This window comes from Felis catus, chromosome F1 (assembly GCF_018350175.1).
Source record: "Felis catus isolate Fca126 chromosome F1, F.catus_Fca126_mat1.0, whole genome shotgun sequence".
NCBI classification, from domain to species: Eukaryota; Metazoa; Chordata; class Mammalia; order Carnivora; family Felidae; genus Felis; species Felis catus.
In genome coordinates, this window is record NC_058384.1 from 57136688 (window position 1) to 57155842 (window position 19155).

Genomic DNA, 19155 nt, shown 5'->3' on the forward strand with positions numbered 1-19155 from the left:
ATGCTGAAAGTGTTGAAAGAGGATACTAGGATTTGCTAATTAAACCACTTTACGTTGGCTTAAATATAAATATAAAGCTGGCTTTATATAATTAACATGACAAGCAGAAAGTCACAACTAGATGAAGTCTGCAAATTGCACACTACAATTTAATTGATGTTAGGGATTCTGAATAAATTGAATTTTGCTGGGCTAGCTAGCTGGAGTACAGAGTTAAAATCCTACAGATAGAGATATAATTCTTTTTCGACAAATTCTGAACAGCAAAACACAAAAACAAACAAACAAAAACAGAACAAATAATTTACTCATAGTCCGATTTGGGAAGTCCTCAGTTGTTCCTGAGGGAAATGGATGAGAAAATGTGGATTCTATACACTAAAAGAATATTAATTCAAAGCATAAATTTTTTTATCATCTTCCCTGTCAAAACAAAATTAAAGAACTCTTCATCTGCAGAAACCGTTCTCCTCCCATAAAGGTAAACAGAAGAAAATGCCAGCCAGAGAACCTGGCTGTTTTTTGCACACCCCCAGCTCATCTCCTCCCCGTGCCAATGGCTTTCACATGTGTACAGCTGTATCAGAATAATCACTTCTTGCCATCCTATGCTGGTGTCCTTCCCCCAGTAGACAGATTTGAAAGAGAAATATTTTCATATTCAGAGAAAGCTCAGATGAAGATCAGCGCATATACTAAATAGGGAGTAAAAGTCTCCAAATAGCATGTCTTATATGTATTATTTCCACGCTGAAGTAACGTCATGGTATCTTTCACAGGAACAGCTTTCTATAATCAGAATTGTAAAATCTGAAGTGAGACCAGAACCTCCAATCAGAACAAACCCTATTACCTTGATTTTTTAAAGTGTCCATTAAAGTCTGAGTGATGTTTCTAAGGCAGGAAAATGGTAAACGTTCACTTGCCAAAATGCTTTCCAAAGCCTAGAAGAAAGATATTGAGCAATTGCAACAATTAAAAGGTAATGATTTTGTTTTTTAAGTTTTGTATTTATGCCTCCACCTTCGTTGCCCCAAATTCCCAAGGGAAGCTCCATTGGTAAGATGTTTTAGCATACGTACCTGAGAATGAGGGTTGCATCATACGTAATAATCAATGAATTTCATCGCATACCCAATATGGTGGATGACAAAGAGTCCGGACTCAGAATGAGACAACTAGAAGGCAACTGGTGTTTAACAGAACGGCCAAGACAAACAGAAACCGAGACAAAGCCATTCACCAGGAAGAAGAGTGTAAGTCTATACCCCACGGGCATAAATGAAAAGCAGAGGCTGTTGCTGATGTGCCAATAACAAAATCTGACAAGAACTTAATTACTGCCTAATGAGTGCATTTGAGCACGGCCAGGTCAACCTACAGGCCATGGGAGATATATATGGCGCCACCTCACCCCAGCTACCTCTCCTGCCCTCTCCCAGTAGATGCTCTAGAGCCTTCACCATAGTTCCAAAATCTCCCTTTATGCCTAAAGAAGCAACCATCAGAATCACCAATGGGTAGACACAGCGGCTGAAGCTCATACTTACCCTTTCATACTACCACGTTAAATTGGCTTTTTCATCGATGAGATTAAATAGTTTCAAAAGCAGGCTGGGAATATGGCATGAGACAAAAATGGTATCACAACCCCCTCTGTGTGTGTGTGGGAAAGAAACGGGCTCAGAGGGTGGCTCAAGAGGTTGGTCAAGCCCATGATGTAGTTGCCTCACTACATGGTGGATATGAAGAAAGTGACTTTTTTTTTTTTTTCAACGTTTATTTATTTTTGGGACAGAGAGAGACAGAGCATGAACGGGGGAGGGGCAGAGAGAGAGGGAGACACAGAATCAGAAACAGGCTCCAGGCTCGAGCCATCAGCCCAGAGCCTGACGCGGGGCTCGAACTCACGGACCGTGAGATCGTGACCTGGCTGAAGTCGGACGCTTAACCGACTGCGCCACCCAGGCGCCCCTGAAGAAAGTGACTTTTGAGAAAGGTAACACCCAAGAAAATGTAACCGCCTGTGTTCTGGTATTTATTACACAGAGGGGCAGCTGGCTGCCTATTTGTTCAGTCATCTCAAGCCTAACCTGGTTTCCTTTCCCCGCTTAGTGCTGAAAACAATACACAACTTTTACTATCAGCTTTTCCAACATTTTTAATAAAATTCATAGTTTCACGCACAATTCAGTAGTGCAGTAATTTTTAAAAAGGCCAAGATGACAGTTTGTAATATGTTCAAGTTCCCAGTTTTGTTGTTCCAGGATGTAAGTAAGAGAAAAGACAGTATCAAAATGAGAAGCCGTGTTTGGGTGAGAGCCCTCCCTTTCTACAGATTCTCTGAACTACGTCTCCTGGACGCCCGCCTTGTCAGAGGAACGTCGGCTTTCATAACCAAGACTCTGCCCTGAGGAAAATGAGCGCTAATTAGCCCTGTCAGAAGGGAAACTGGATGAAAAGTCACAGGGACTTGACTGTTTTACAATAAAACAAGAAGAAGTGTCTCAACAAAATGACTACCAGAGTAAGAGGGGATAAGAAATCAGTATTCACTAAATTCTCCCACACATCCAGCATTACTTTAGTTGCTGTGGATTATGAAACAGACATCTTTGGTGAAGACCCTACTTGGAGGGGCTCAAACGAGGTAAAAAGGGAAAAAAAAAACCGGTGAGCTATAACCCATGTACATCAAGTAATTCGAAAACAAGGAGCCGTTGGCTATTCGGTTCTGATTAAAAGTAGACTAGGAGTTCAGAGATGTCCACGGGGATTGAAGCGTTGTGTAAGAACTCAGACAGCCAAAACCCAAGCAGCATTATGAGGGTTTTGATAAGAGGGTGCGAGGACAGAAATCACAGTGAATTGTCACAGCAGAATCCCAAACCTGGCAAAACTCAAGAAGCCTGACAAGGGCCTCTGACACAGCACACGTGAGAACACGAACTAGCAGCACAAGGACTTTGAGAGCAATTTTTCATCAACTAGTACGGCTAGCGTAGCTCACGCCCTACAATTCCCCTCTTAGGTATAAAACTCAGGAGAAACTCTTGCACACCGGGCACCAGGAAACAAAGATACAGTATCCTAGTACAAGGATAATCACAGTATCACGGTAATGGCAAAAAACCAAAACACCGGCAACAACCTAAATGCCCACCGACAGGAGGCGAGTGAAGAAAGTAGAGTCACAGGGTGGAATCCATACAGTATGTGAGCACGTGCAGTACATCCATCAACTGTAGAGAAACGAAATTCCGAACACTGGTCACATTAGGGATGGGGGAGGGGACTGAGGAGGGACAGGAGGCTCGTCAGAGTTCGTGGTAACATTCTATTTCCTCAGGGGACTGGTCATACATAAGTGTTTATTATTATTCTTTAATCTGAATAAATGCTACGTATAGATATGTGTGTCTGTGTCTAAAACATGCATACACGTGTATGGTAGTATTGCTTAATTTTTAAAAGAAAAAGAAGGAGAAAGAGAGACAACACAACTTCCATATACGAATATAAAAAGGATGCATGAATAAAAACATGAAAAGGAAGACGTTAACCTGTCATGTTTGGAGGGAAAGAGGAAAACAAAGGCTTTCTTAAGAGAAATAGGTTACATCCACTCGTCAGGAAAATTCACATGCATACTTACTTGTTTCTTCGTTGCAGGATACTTAATATCAAGAATTAATCCCTTTATTTCTGTTTCAACCAAATCTACAAAGAGAAAATTAACCAAACTAAATTTTTCACTATTATTACAAGGTAAACTTTATGTGGAAAGAAAAATGCATATATTTGTAGCTATCAGTCAGTCTACAGGACTTCTGGTTTCTCTCACATTGTTACTTTACATGAATGTTAATATCTCCCAGGTGGCAAGCTTCATCTTTACAGAGCAATTCCAATAAAATATATACAGGATTACTTGCAGCTCACCTTATTTTAAGGAATTGCAACTGCTCAGAGATGAATCTTTTTTTTGAGAGAGAGAGAGCACAAGTGAGCACACAACAGTAGGGGAGGGGCAGAGGGAGAGGGAGAGAGAAACTCAAGGAGGCTCCACGACCGGCACAGAGGCCGACCCAGGGCTCCATCCCACGACCTTGAGATCATGACCGGAGCTGAAATCAAGAGTCAGACTCTTACCCAACAGAGCCACCCAGGCGCCCCTGAACTACTTCGATGGCTCCGTTTATAATATGCTATTAATTTAGAAAATGATGAAAGAGCATGCTTTGTTATTTTGACTAAAGGACACCCACCGAGATTAGGAGGTTTTGTTTTCAGCAGGGTCGCCAGTTTCTTCACTAGGTGCATGTCCTTGGCTCGCTCACACTTCTTGTCGCTAAAACAATAAACACAACAAATTCTTACAGAACATGAAATCGCTTTCCTTCTAAGTCTGGCACACTCCAACTCTCTTTTCCTTTATGTTCTTCCTACTTAACTTTAAAGATCTCTGTCTAGGGGCGCCTGGGTGCTTCAGTTGGTTGGGCGACCGACTTCGGCTCAGATCATGATCTCACGGCCCGTGAGTTCAAGCCCCACGTCGGGCTCTGTGCTGACAGCTCAGAGCCTGGAGCCTGCTTCCCATTCTGTGTCTCCCCCTCTCTCTGCCCCTCCCCTGCTCACGCTCTGCATCTCTCTGTCTCTCAATAATAAATAAACGTTAAAAAAAATAAAATAAAGATCTCTGTCTAATGAGAAAAAAACAGCAACAACAAAACAATAACTACAAAACCAAGAGCAAAACACGGGATGGAAAAGCTAGCAGAGGGATACCTGATAGATCTTACCTCAGTGCTAAATGGAAAGGAACGTTTACTGTTTTCACACTTCCAGACACTGGATCAACAAGACAGATCTGGTAAGTCTGTGGCTGCCAGCTCTGACTGGTGACATTATTTAAGCCCATTATTTTATAGCCAGGATACAGAAGCCTGAGGAAATCACATACCAATATGGTAAGAATATTAGAGAAAGGAGAAATGCCAGAAGTGCTTATATTATAGCTAGGGACCCCTACGTTAGTCTCGATTTGAGGGCACTACTAAGTAAAATAAACACTAACTGATACCAAAAACACAAGTGAAGCAGAGGTGACTGGTAGAATGACGCCTTGTTAAAATGTGTTAGAAAAATTAAGTGACAGGCCTATGGCAAACAAAGCATTCACCTCACTTAACATCATCTCCATGGGAATCTGAAGGAATCTCTCCTTTTGAGCCCCCAGAGCATAAGTAAGGGATGGGGGCCAATGGCAACACCACAGGTCACTTTATTAAATTCAGTAGCATATCATGGCCTTTTCATTAAGATTTTTTGTTGTTGTTATTAAATACTTAATCCTTAATTATATACCAGGCACTCACAGGGAAAAACCATAATAGAGAACACTGCAATTCTCAAACGACTTGCAATCTAATAAGCAGCTTTAATAAAAGCTTTACTTGAACAAAAGCATTCCTTTTTGTAACCAGGAAAATGACGGGGTCTGCGGCTTACCTGCAGTGCTTTCCCACGTTGAAGGCTCCTACCCTAGGCCCCTGCTGTGTGCCCCACACTTCCAAGATTCCCCTTCTGGGTGCGTAGATCACAAGGAACTGAGCTACACGACTTGGACCCTGAGTATTTCCAAAGGGGGAAAAATCCGCCTTTTCTGGTACCCTTTCGTGGAGGTCCTCTACGATTTGCATCCAACCAATCTGTGCATCTCGATACCCTTTGAGACAGAGGAAAAGGGCAGCTAATTAGTTAATTAATCTAGGTTCAACCGTAGCTTTCTGATGCACTCTGGGATATTTTAGCCAGGGGTTTAAGAAGACCTATAAAAGCACATTACCTTTTTATTATGAAATGGCTTCAACAGAAAAGATAATAATTGTAACAAATACTGACTCAATCACCAAGTCATACTAAATCCAGAATTTTGTTAAATTTGCTTCTGATCACTTTTTTTCTTTAAAAAAAAAAACGGCTGTCATTAAGGCTTCATGAGTCCCTTCCCTGATCCCATTCTCTCCCCTCCTTCTCTTTAAAAATTCTTTCCCTTTAAAAACTCTGGGGGAGGTTACCAGGCTTGGATTTGAATAAAAGTCTCATTAAAATGTAAGAAAAAGATCAACCTGATCTTGTGCTTTTCAAATCCTGTGGTGCTACGCAGACGGGAGGGATGTGGTGCCAGGTGGCAGCAGGAAGCCCCTGCCTCTGAGAAGAGGCAGCCGACAACAGTCTTCCATCTCAGGGGGGCCCCTTCCACCGGCCACAGGCCCCTCTCTTCCAAATATGGGGGAACAGCACCAGCCGCAGAAGGGAAGGCCACAATGCCTCCAACAACATTGCTGTAGTGGATGTGGGCCCGCTGGGACACCTATGTCTTCTATATTCTGGAAAAGTCTTGCTGAGAACCATCCCTGATGTTATTTCAGAAGACAGACACCAAGAAGAAATGATGTGTCTGCGGCGCTGAAACCTACCTCTATAGACACTTAAACATGTAACAGGTAAACACTGCAGGAATTCTCTGGCAAGAAGGTGACACTGGTCTCCATCTGTCCAGAGTACTTTAATCTCCTCAAATCCATTTTTCCTCGCATTGCTAAGCAGAGACCACATTGCATCACAGCTGGGATTTCCTACCATATTACTGACATATTACTATTCCAAGGATTCCAAAACAATGCATTCTCCCCTTCTTCCTTGGTCAAAGAGATTTTACCTTTCTCAGGCTGACAATGTGCCTAGATATTTTCAAGTCTCCCTTATAGTTAGGTATGACTATGTGACTAAGTCCTGACTAATGCACTGTGGAAAGAGCCTGGCAGGGAATCATCTTCAAAGCGGACTGGCTCAGTTGGAAGTTCTTCCTCTTCCTTTCTTCCTTCATGGAACTCAGACAAGAAGACTGGAGCTCCAGTAGTCATTTGAACCATGAAATAACCTTGAGTAGGGAAGCTACATAAAAGGCAACTGGGCTCCTGAGGTTGTCATGGGCATATCATTACAATCCCAAACTTGAGTTGTTTATTAGCAACTAACTACAACTCCTAACTGACATTTTACCAAGAAACTGACCCCAGCATATGGATATGGAAGTCAAATAAGCAAAAATTATTTTGCTGTCTTCAGTTTGAAAGACTTAGCATTCTAGATTTGAAGAGAACATCTGACTTAAGTGTGACCTTGTGAAGTGGAATGAATATATAACAGGAGCAAGAAACTGACTTCAGGAATTTGACAAGGACAGAATTGAAAAGGACATAAGGAAGAAATTAAAAGCGTATAAACTGATCAAACTTAAAGTTAACAGACCAACTGGACTGGATCAAGTGTGGCTGATGGGAGTTCTTGTTAAAAAAAAAAAAAAGAAAGAAAGAAAGCATACACGTAATGCATTAAGCAGTGTTGTTAATTAGAAGCTGAAGGATGAGAATACTGCTCAACTATAGGGGTAAAAAGCAAATTAACTTTTTTCTAGATTTTTATAAGGAAGTACCTTTCCACATGCGTATTGCGATTCCTCTAGCTACATCCAATAAAATAACTCTGCCAAAATCATCCGTTACTGCTGCCAGCGTGTTACATGGAGACAGACATATACTTTCACCATGGCGTCTAGAATCTGGAAGTCCAAATCTGATATTTAAAAGAAAATAAAAAGCTCAAATCAAACTCCAATCTAGAAAAAGTTAACAGAATAATGAAATGTGTAAATAAAATAGGCAAAATCTGCTTTTAGGTAAAGAAATATAAACTTTGCACGGATTCATGGTGAATTTATTAACTAATCGTACCAGACATTTTGCAACACAAAATGCATAAGAAGTTTCTTCCGTTATAAAATAAAAACAGGTAAGTTTTATTTCATAGATTTTCCACATAAGTATCCATAATCTTATATTTTTAGAGAATATCAAGTATAACTATCTTTTCTTGATGAAGTGTTATGTCAGAGGAAACAGTACCCTCATGACCAATTTTAGAATACTACGCTTCTATACAAGCATATTTCGTCTGTCCTAAGTTCATTTTTTTTTTAATATTTATTTTGAGAGAGAGCATACAAACACTCAAGCAGGGAAGGGGAGGGGGACAGGGAGAGAGCGGGAAGGGAGAGAGGGGGAGAGAGGGGGGGAGAGAGGGGGGGGGGAGAGAGCGAGAGGGGGGGGGAGAGAGAGAGAGAGAGAGAGAGAATATCCCAAGCAGGTCTCAATCCGTCAGCATAGAGCCCCATGAGGGGCTTGAACTCACGAACCGTGAGATCATGACCTGAGCTAAAATCAAGAGCTGGACGCTTAACAGACTGAGCCATCCAGGTACCCCTTAAGTTTGTATTTCTAACCTCTACTTTCTGCTAGATACCATAATCTACTGGCACCAACAAATCTGCCTGAAGAACTCTCCCTCTTCTAAATAACTATATTGTTATTATTATTATTTTTTAATGTTTATTTTTGAGGAGAGAGAAACAGAGCACAAACAGGTGAGGGGCAGAGAGGGAGGGAAACAGAATCGGAAGCAGGCTCCAGGCTCCGAGCTGTCAGCACCAAGCCCAATGCGGGGTTCGAATTCACAAGCTGTGAGATCATGATCTGAGCTGAAGTCAGATGCTCAACCACCTAAGCCACTCAGGTGCCCCTAAATAATTATCTTTAAACTGTTCTTGGTCTATAACCAATCTTACTAGAACTGCAAGATAAAAGTAGAGAGGTACTACAAAAGGACCAAGTGCACTCACTTTGAGAAAAGCCCCTGAGACAAAGTGTCCAAATTCTGTTACATCTGTGTGCAGGCAGAGGGCAGCTTGGCTTACTTCTTGATTCTTAAGTGAATTTAGAAAATGTGAGGTGTTACAGTATTTTAAATTAATATGAAACAACCTTAGAGGATAATCTTCAATAAATTTTAATAACAGACAGTTCGTTATATCTCTTTAGTTAAAGAATATCTACAAGGGGGGGTGGATTCTGTTTCCCTTCATGGTAGTATTTTATATTAGGTAACACAAACGATTTAAACACAAAATCAAGCAAAAATCACACCCTCTCCCTGCACAATCTGACAAATACACTATCCTACAGCACCAGTGAAGTCAACAAAAAAGCACAAGCCTGCATTCCTCAGAGTGCTTGAATGCACAGACTCCTCGTTTTTGTTTTTGTTTTTTTTAAAGAAGTTACTAAGCACTTTTTAAGTTTACACAGTTGATTGACAAACTAAACTTTCTTTAAAAAACTGTAACCGCTATCTGGGACGCCTGGGTGGCTCAGGTGGTTGAGCATCTGACTCTTGATTTCAGCTCAGGTCATGATCTCACAGTTTGTGGGATCGAGCCCCATGTCAAGCTCCACACTGCCGGCACAGGTGCGCTGCTCTCTCTCTGTCCCTCCCCCATGCAGGCATGCTCTCTCTCTCTCTCTCAAATAAATAAATAAACCTAACAAAAAACTCTACAGCTATCACAGAACTAATTTTCCTAAAACTTAAGCTAAGGTTCTAGGTGTTTGCAAGAAAGCACACTCCACAAACACACGCTGAGCGCCTACTGTATGACAGGGAGACAGCTGTGGACAAAACACACGACAATCACCTTCCTCGTGGAGTTTATATTCCGACAGAAAAAGTCTCACATTAATGACTTTCAGAAGCTCCACAAACTCACGAGATCAACAAATCAATCAAACTCATAGAAAGGCCATCGTGGCGCCTGGGCGGCTCAGTCGGTTAAACACCCGACTTCGGCTCAGGCGACGATCTCATGGTTTGTGAGTTCGAGCTCCGCATCGGGCTCTGTGCTGACAGCTCGGAGCCTGGAGCCTGCTTCGGATTCTGTGTCTCCCTCTCCCTCTGCCCCTGCCCTGCTCATGCTCTCTCCCTTTCTCTCTCAAAAATAAATAAAACATAAAAAAAAATTTTTTTTAAAAGGCCATACATTTCACGGTACATTTTCACAAACACCACAATGGGAGACGAGCACGGCCAACTTGCCTTACGGCTAACGGGGCAGCGGGCTCCACCTTCGGCTTCTGCTTCGGCACCACCTCTTCCTCGTGCTTACTTTTCCAACCGAGCCAACCACTGACCGGAAAGAGAATTTAGAATAAAACCAGGGCTTCCCACATTCTAATGTGCAGATTATCAAAACAGATGTGAAAACCAAGCGAGATACAAATTAGATCATCTTGCAGTCAAGCGTTCCGTAATTACCTGGCAGCGTTAAATAAAGCCGAAGTGAGCTTACTTGCAACAGCCAGGGCAACATGAGATAATAATGGTTGCGTGCTTCCCTGAAAAACAAGACATTTGAAAGAGAACAGGGAATAGCTGACAACCAAAATATACTTTCTAAACAAGGCTTACTTTTAAAGATTTTGAAAGGCTGTAAAGCCTGGACCATCAAAAATAGCATCTTTCAGAGAGTGCAATAAACATGATTTTAGGAAGTAGGAATATAATCAGCAGTTTTCACTCTACAGTTTAAAAGTAAAATCACCAGCAGTCCATTTTATCTTCAGGATTAGCCTCCTTAAATTGTAATTTAATTTAAAAAGTTTAACTAGGACGTTAACATGGCATTATTCTAGCAAGGCTGTGGATCTCCTGTCTACTCACAACTGGCTCCCATCCCTCTTTTTTTTTTTTTTTAATGTATATTTTTATTAAAGTAAAAAGATAGTTTGGACAATTTTAAGAAGGCTGTTTTATAAGCGAGAAATAAGAGCCACCAAGTCCAGCACCTAACTTTCCCCTATTTTTAGGAACCAATTTTCACCACTTGTATCCGCCACAGCGGGTAACTTTACAATTCCTGATTTACTGCAGTCTCTGGTGGGCTATGAGTAACCCTGAGACGCTGATTAGTGCACCAGTGTTTAAAGACAAATCAACCGTTCAGGAAGTTGGGGGAGCTGAAATGGAGAAATGTGTTGGTTTTACGCTGACTTTAGTACCTTTTCAGTTCACCTAAAGAATCTAGAAGGAAGTCAGTGGGGACTAATTTTAGCTTACATTGAAAACTTAGAAACGTAAACTGCCTAATCTTTCTAAGGCTAACTTACAATATCCAATTTGCAGACAAGGTGAAAAACCGAGAGAGGCCTTACCCGTGATCAGTGACAAAACTCTTACCTCTAAAGCATAGAAGAAGCCAGTGAACGGATTGGACCCGACAGTGATGTACTGAGACATGGCAGGTGGGCTGTTTTTAATTGCTGCATTAAATCCACCTACATTGGAAGCAGTCTTCATTTGATCAAACGGGGACAGAGTCATAATACCTAATGACGAAACAACAGCAACAACACGTGAGCTAAATGCACTGAAATGACACTGTCACTTCAGGTCATTACATTTTCGATTCCATTCAAAGATGCAAACTGCTTACTTTTATACAACAGATAAAAGTCATTTTTAAATGACTGTAAAACCAATGTCATAAAATATTAAAAGTGCCACCTATTTCTCTAAGCCGTAAAATACTACAAAATTTCAATATTAACTTTTTGACACACACAAACTCAGACAGTACAGAAGGTATCCAGTCTGCCCAGATCTCCAGGCATCAGTCAGTTCCCAGAGGCAACAAGTGAAACCGTGTCTTACGCCGCCTTCAGGAGATGTTGTACAACAGATGACAGCACACCAAGTAAAAGGATGTGTGTCTTACTCGTTTATTTCATAAAACATCAAAGAGACGTGCCACGTTCTTCTCAGTCACCCAGAACATTCCACGACGGCCATACCGTAAGTGATTTGACCTCTGATGGATATTTAGGTTGTTTCCCATCTTTGCCACTACCAATAACGCTGTGATAAAGATCTCTGATATGTCTTTGGACACCTATGTACATCTATCAGTACGGAAAATTCTTACAGACAGAAATTCTCAAAGGGGATCACATTTTTAAACATTTTATTACATACTGTTACACTGCATTCCATAGAGGTGGTGTTAATTTACACGGCCACCAAAAAGACGAGAGCATCTGTGCTCTGTATCCTACCCCTCCCAACACAGCAAAAAACAAACACTTTCAAACCTTTACTCTGTAGTCCAGAAATCCCCAACCTTTTCGAAGGAAGAGTTAACTTTTTGTTTCCCCAAGGCTCTAAGAGTAAAAGCAGACAGACTGCTGACCCCCACATGCTTGTCTGGAGTAGCAAAGGAAAAACCAAGGTCATGTAAATTCACCTGGGGGGCAGGGAGAGAGAGATGGGAGCAGCAGGTGGTGGAGGAAGCTTAGAGATCCAGGAAGTAAAGATGTGCTGCTAAGATTCAACCTATGTGGACTCAGGCACACATGCGGTACCTGGGTATTCACATGGTCCGTGAAGATACTCAGTTGGAAAGTTCTAAACTCAAATACACTGTAGATTGGAACAGGAGTTACCCTAATTTTCACATATAGGTATTGCCTCGACTTGACCTGCAAATGGTCAAAAAACACAATGTTCCTGAAGAAGAGTCCTGGGAAAGGAAATACTTTTAGGGAGAGACCGAGCAGGCCATTTGCCGGACTGAGGGATTGAAGTGATCAAATAATTGTCAAAGCTGGACTATTCTCAAAGAGCAGAACACCTGTCCCACCTTCATAAGTTCATGATTCAATATACAAAATGTTTTTACTATGTGATAAAAATCTGCATAACTTTGGCCTGACACTACCAGAATGAAATCAAAGGGTGGACTGTGTGACATATAAATTGAAATTTAAGTTTTGGTTTTTAAAAAAAAATTTTTTTTTTAACGTTTAGTTATTTTTGAGACAGAGAGAGACAGAGCATGAACAGGGGAGGGTCAGAGAGAGAGGGAGACACAGAGAGGGAGACACAGAATCAGAAGCAGGCTCCAGGCTCTGAGCCAGCAGCCCAGAGCCGGACATGGGGCTCGAACTCACAGACCGCGAGATGGTGACCTGAGCTGAAGTCGGACGCTTAATTGACCGAGCCACCCAGGCGCCCCTGAAATTTAAGTTTTAAAATAACCTCTCTCGGGGCGCCTGGGTGGCTCAGTCAGTTAAGTGTCCAACTCTTGATTTCAGCTCAGATCATGACCCCCATGTCATGGGATGGAGCCCCATGCTGGGCTCTGCACTGGCAGCGAGATCCTGCTTGAGATTCCCTCTCCCTCTCTCGGCCCCTACGCTAAATGCACCTGCTCTCTCTCCCCCAAAATAAATTTAAAAAAATTTTTTAAAATAACTTCTTCCTATACTCCAATAGGCACTCCTCTCCCACAGCCTACGAATCGCTGACTGCATCCCTGAGGTCTTATGTGCGCTGTCCTGCTCTCTGTACTGCGGCAAAGAGGTGAAATCGAGAGACCCGTGGTCTGTTGAGCCACCCATCTGAGCATTATTTTTCATTGATTTCAGGTAAATGAAGATACAGCTTATTGACAGCCCTTCTTCTCCCCATATCCTTTCAATATATAAATATTTCAATTTCTTATTAAATATACACTGCTTTCATTATTAGGAATGAGGTGAATATTACTGCTGAGACAAGCTGCCTACTATAAGTGTATTTCCTTAGATGTGAACTTTTTGTGTTTTTCCTGAACATCTTATCTGAGGCCTTTCCACACTTTGAAACTTAGTATAAATATTAATATAATTTACATTACAAAAATTACAATTTACAGTTAAAATACATATTAAAATATATTTATGTAAATATAATACTAATTTGAAATATAATTTATGATTAAATGTTAACCCACTATTATTTTAAATATTATTATTAAAATATAAATATTAATTTAACTCTTAATATAAATTTCCATAAAGTCAAACTCGGATAATTTTCTAGGTCTGTTATAGTGGCTAAAGAAGACCTCTTTGACAAAATAATATCTGGGCAGAGACCTAAATGAGGTGAGAGAGCGAGCGAGCCATGGCTAGCTGGGTAGAATTTTCCGGGCAGAAGGAGCCACAATCACAAATGCTCTCAAGCAGGAGGCCGCCTGGTGTATCTAAGGAACAACTAGGAGATGTGGTCAAACACACGGGGGGGGGGGGGGGGGGGGGGGGGGGGAGGTACTAAAGAAGATAAGGTAAAAGACACACCCAAATCCAGGCAATGTCAGGCCTTGTATGCCACTATAAGGCCTTTGGATTTTATTAGGAATAAGACAGGAAGCCACTATAAAAATGACATTTTGCACAGAAGAGGGACAAAAACATGACTTACATTTCAAAAGGCTATTAGCTGCTAACTGGCAAACAGATTTTAGAGAGGGAAGAAAGGAAGCAGAAAGACCAGTTAGAATGGTTTTTTCCTCAATCATTCAGGCAAGAGATGATGGTGGCTTAGACCACGGTGCTCACAATGATGGAGATGAGCGGTGGTCAGAAAGGGTCTGCTGTGCAGGAAGAGGCGGGGGTGGGGGGGTAACTTCGGGATGAAAAACCTGAGAGAAGGAGGGGTCAAGGATGACTCAGAATCTTTGGGTGTGAGCAACAGAAGAGATGATAAGAAAAAAGGAGAAACAAGTTTGGGGGAGGAAATAAAAAATTCCGATTTGGATACCCTGGTGGAAAATGAATTTTATAGAAATGAATTTTAAGGAAGAGGTCAAGACTGAACATAAAAAATGGAGATGCTGTGATCCAGTTTCTTGGCTCTTGTGTTTCTAATTTCTGAAAATAGAGGTGGAAAAGTTTCTTCTTCAACCTACCCCAATCTGGCTTTCCTCCTCACTGCTCCACCTAAAGTGCTCACATCAGACTCAAGGAAGAGCTCTCCGTTGCCAAATCTGATGGACCTTTTCCCTTCCTGAATTCTATGAAGCATGCCACAGTCAACCACTCCCTCTCAAATTTATGTCAATAACTTGGACTTCTTCCCTAAACTTCACATGTATATCTGCCTACTTGACACCTCCATTTGAATGTGTAATTGTGTCAGAAGTTAACCTGTAAGAAACCTAACTCTTGATCTGTCCACCTCAAACCTCTTCCTTCTCCATATTTCTCATTTCAGTAAACAGATCATCCACTCAACTTGCTCAAATTAAAACAAAATCAGATATTCCTGAGTCCTTCCTTTCTCTCATTTCTCAAATCCACCCCTTACCAGTTACAAAAATATCTCAATCTGTCCACCCTCTCCAGCTCCACGGCTTCCTCTCCAGGCAAGGCCGCCATTCTCCCTTATTGCAACAAACTCCTTATTGGTCTCCCTGCTTTTACTTTTTATTTCACAAGCCTCTAAGCAGCACTCAGGATAATTTTAAATGCCCCGTAGCTAGACACCATCAGTGACATCCCCTGTATTTAGCGAGAATCCAACCTCCTTACCCTATGTGATCTGTCCCCAGTCTCCATCTCCAACCCTACCTTGTCCTATCCCCCCCCCCCCACCTTTTTTTAATACAAAGAAAGAATGAGAACGTTAAGCAGGTTCCATGCCCGGCACAGAGCCCAACAGAGTCCATATGGGGCTCGATCGCACAACCACGAGATGACGACCTGCGTCAAAATCAAGAGTCAGACGCTTAACAGAATGAGCCACCCAGGCGCCCCTCCCCTTACTCTTTACAATCGAGCCACAGGGACCTCCTTCCCGTTTCTCAGGACTCTGAGGCCCCACAGGCCTATCTCTTTGCTGCCTCCTCTGCCTGGAATGCTCTTCCTACACCCCTTCACATAGCTGGCTGCTCTTCCCCCCCCCCCCCCCCCGATGTCCCGTCTGAACGTCACTTCTCTGGAGAGCCTTATCTTCACCAGTCTACCTGAAGTGGCCTCTTCCTTTCACTCTCCATCATAACCCTCTGCTTATTTTCCTCATGATGCAGGCTAACATTGTGATATGACCATATTTATTCATTTGGCTTAACTGTCCATCGTGTATCTCCCTATCACAGAATGTAAGCTTCATCAGGACGGGGTTCCGTCTGCCTTCTATTTCTAGCTCCAATATTAGCACCTAGGACATACCAGGTGTTCACTTATTTGTTGGATGAATTCATCAGAACTTCAACATAAAGATGTACATGCAAAATAAAGTCCGTTGTACCTTTTTTATTTTCCCGTCATTTTGTAGGCTGGGAGATAAATGAATAGAATAATATTTTCTATCCAATCATTTTTCCTAGCCCGTTTCAATGTTCCAAAGTTCAATTAACAGAACAGGGAAGCCACCCTGAACCGAACTCAACACTTTGGAATTTTGCAGCATGTTTATGTTATCAGCAAAACAGTAAAGACACACTGAATGTCTACAAGAAAGTGCTTCATTGCAGAGTACTCCTCATGAGAAGGACGCAGCAACAAGCCACGGGATGCGTGTGTCAGGGATCTTCCCTGGGATCTGACCCTGCAGACTCACACTCCTGCCTTCTCTCCCCGCCCACTCCCAGGGCACAGTGTGTGTAGATTAGGCTGACGTCCGCCTGGCTTCAGACAACGGGAAGCCTCATCAGGACATCAAAGACAGAAAGGAAAGTGAAGTCAGGACACCTACTTCCCTGTGACACGTGAAAAAAAAGCCATCCTGCTCGTAAGATGCTGATTCTACTCACTACCTCCAAGTTCTGGAACTGCCCAGGCCCTCGCCCCCTGTGGCCTAGCAGTGGCTAACAGCTGGGCTGCTACGAAGCCCCGAGATGCTGTACCATCCCTTGTGGTTCTCCTGCACCACATCTTTCCAAATAGTTCCTCTGTAAATAAAACACGTTTCAGCTGTCCTATTTCAGGGGTGCCATCTGTTTTCTATCACGACCCCGATAAAATGTGTATTTAGCAAAATTGATTGAAAGGCTCTTTACAATATGTTGATTAGAAAAGGGCTGTAATATGGTTGGTATGATGTAATCCTATTTATGAAAACCTATTTCTATCACCATATACATATTACACATGCATTTCACACACAAGTCTATAAGGATGTTTACCAAAATGCCAATGGTGAGTATCTCTGGATGGTGTAGGGTTTAAGGGGATATTTTTTCTTTTCCTCTTTATATACTTATATACTATTTGAATTTAACAAGCATATAACATGTTGGTAAACAGAAAACAATACACATTTTTTAAATAGTATTTTCTCCTCCACTCCATTTCTACTACCTTAATTCAGAAACTCATTACTTCTTACCAAGAAGTATCCTTCTTGCACCTAGTTTCTAGCCTTGACCCCCACATTACAGTCACTAAGAACTACCAAAGTGATTCTTCTAACAGGCTAAGTGATAATACCATTGTTTTGCTCAGAATTCTCCAGTGGCTCTCAGTGTTGCCGGGAGGAAGACCTAAATTCCTCCGCATAGCACACTAGGCTCTTCGAAATCTGACTCCTATTTACATGTCTGCCTGCCAGTTCTCCTTGGACCCATTATTTTTACAGCACGCGGTGCACTTCCCCCCTCACGCCTAGCACCCGTTGGCTAGGATGCCGCCTCTGTGCTGCTGCTTCTGATCAAGTCCCACTCATTCTTCCAATTTCAGACTGAAGTCCGCCACTGCTCCCTACCTCCCTCAGCGCCAGGGGTTCTCCTCCGCCTCCCGCCCCAGCTGGCGCACTTGGGGACTGCAGCTGTTTGCACATGGTTCTTCCAGCTAGCCTCACGCTTCCCTGATGAGACCAAGCCTTCTCACCTCTGTCTTTTTCGTCTGTGTTCCCAGTGCCTAACACAGTGAGTCTTCAATTATGCTCGCAATGAGAAATCTGCTTTTACCTACACTCTGCTGGTCTAAAGGTTACAGTTTTAGAAGACTGAGCTATATGGTGATTATATGAATTAAACTTGTCTGCAAAAAAAAAAAAAAAAAAAAAAAAATGAAGTCAAATAGTGAAAGACCTAAAGCTGAACAATACTGCTGCTGAAGATGTAATTATTAAAACTGCTATCACTTCTTAAACTTATAAACCTACAATGATCCGTAAGTCTGGAGTAACTTCCAAATGTCGCACTAAAGACAATGCATTTCCTTTCGCCTAAGAATAAATGGACATTTCTAATAAATGAGATACATCAATTAAAAAGCAAAAGTAGTAAATTCCATATGAATTTGAATGAGTAATGCTTACCAATACTAGCATGATCAATAATAGTGTCGATATCTTGTAGACCCCATTTTTTATAAGCTAACGGTGGTGGCTGTATGTTCTCATTGCCTGATGCCGCAGCTGTTAAAGACAAAAATTAAACAATCCAAACTTAACTATAATGGATGAAGCGAAGTTTTACAAAAAAACCTTTAAAAATATCATAACTTGATTACTTTAAAATTTCAATAATAATAATGAGGCAAGGTAACATAAACAAGGCTGAAGTGAACTTTATTCATGCCAAGACAGTATATGTAAAACGCAAACATTAAAAGAGCAAGTTGACCATCACAAGAGATTCTGGAACATTCAGGTAATTGGAAGAGGCTATTAAAAACTCTAGACTATTACTAAACTTTAAGGCGAATTCAAACTGCAATTGAAGACAAAGAAATAATCTCTCCCTGCTGAGAAATAGTGGATAAAATCCTGAGAATGGCAACCAGTGCCTTAACTTGGTGAAAAATTAAAAACTCAATGACATGCCTGTAAGAGCACACATATAGCAAGGCCTCGAAGACAACAGCCTCGGCCAGTCTTGATAGAAAGATATGTAACCAGCAATAGCATCACCAGAAAGAATAAAATGCCTGTATCTGCTCAGTATTTCCACCTAGTGAGCGAGTAATGAACAGAAAAGCAATAGTTACATCTCTTGCCATAGGTTTAGGCACAAGGTCCTATTTATCAGTAAAGTTCCTTGCTACATATTAGAATACAGCTGGATTCTGGTTGTTTATTCTGGGAAGTGAAGTACTTTAATAAGGGAAAAAGAGATTCCTCTAAGCACTTCAGATTTTGATAGTAAGGCCAACAAAAGAGAATTTTCCTACGTGCCGAAATAAAAAGACACAACAATTTGTCAGAATTCTTTTCAGAGCAGCTTACTTTAGGTGGGCACTTAGTGGCTTTCTTACTTCCTAGGAGACCAATGGCTTTATGGTCTTAAACACAAAAGATAAACAGGAACTCAACAATAAAAATTAAATGGCTGACAATACCAATAATCATCTATTTCTAGTTTATTTCACCGACTGAGTTCTTACCTGCAGAAAACTGCCAGTCTCTTTAGGTATATATACTAATGACTATTTTAAA

The 19155-nt window shown here is 41.6% G+C and overlaps 1 protein-coding gene and 1 non-coding gene across 6 annotated transcripts in view; both read right to left on the reverse strand.

The window, feature by feature from the left end:
- The window catches only part of RAB3GAP2 (RAB3 GTPase activating non-catalytic protein subunit 2), a 102602-nt gene that overhangs the window by 38155 nt on the left and 45292 nt on the right, over positions 1-19155 (reverse strand). For all 5 annotated transcript variants that reach the window (XM_045048888.1, XM_045048889.1, XM_045048887.1 and 2 more), the window contains exons 9-18: positions 18037-18135; positions 11134-11282; positions 10213-10292; positions 9994-10083; positions 7502-7641; positions 5512-5728; positions 4803-4946; positions 4269-4351; positions 3656-3720; positions 854-944 (exon numbers count right to left, since the gene is read on the reverse strand). In XM_045048888.1, coding sequence (XP_044904823.1) covers positions 854-944; positions 3656-3720; positions 4269-4351; positions 4803-4946; positions 5512-5728; positions 7502-7641; positions 9994-10083; positions 10213-10292; positions 11134-11282; positions 18037-18135 — 1158 coding nt within the window. The remainder of the gene's footprint in view (positions 1-853; positions 945-3655; positions 3721-4268; positions 4352-4802; positions 4947-5511; positions 5729-7501; positions 7642-9993; positions 10084-10212; positions 10293-11133; positions 11283-18036; positions 18136-19155) is intronic.
- On the reverse strand, positions 16043-16174 carry LOC111558451. The gene has a single exon (XR_002739358.1). It is a non-coding gene; the product is annotated as a small nucleolar RNA SNORA36 family (small nucleolar RNA).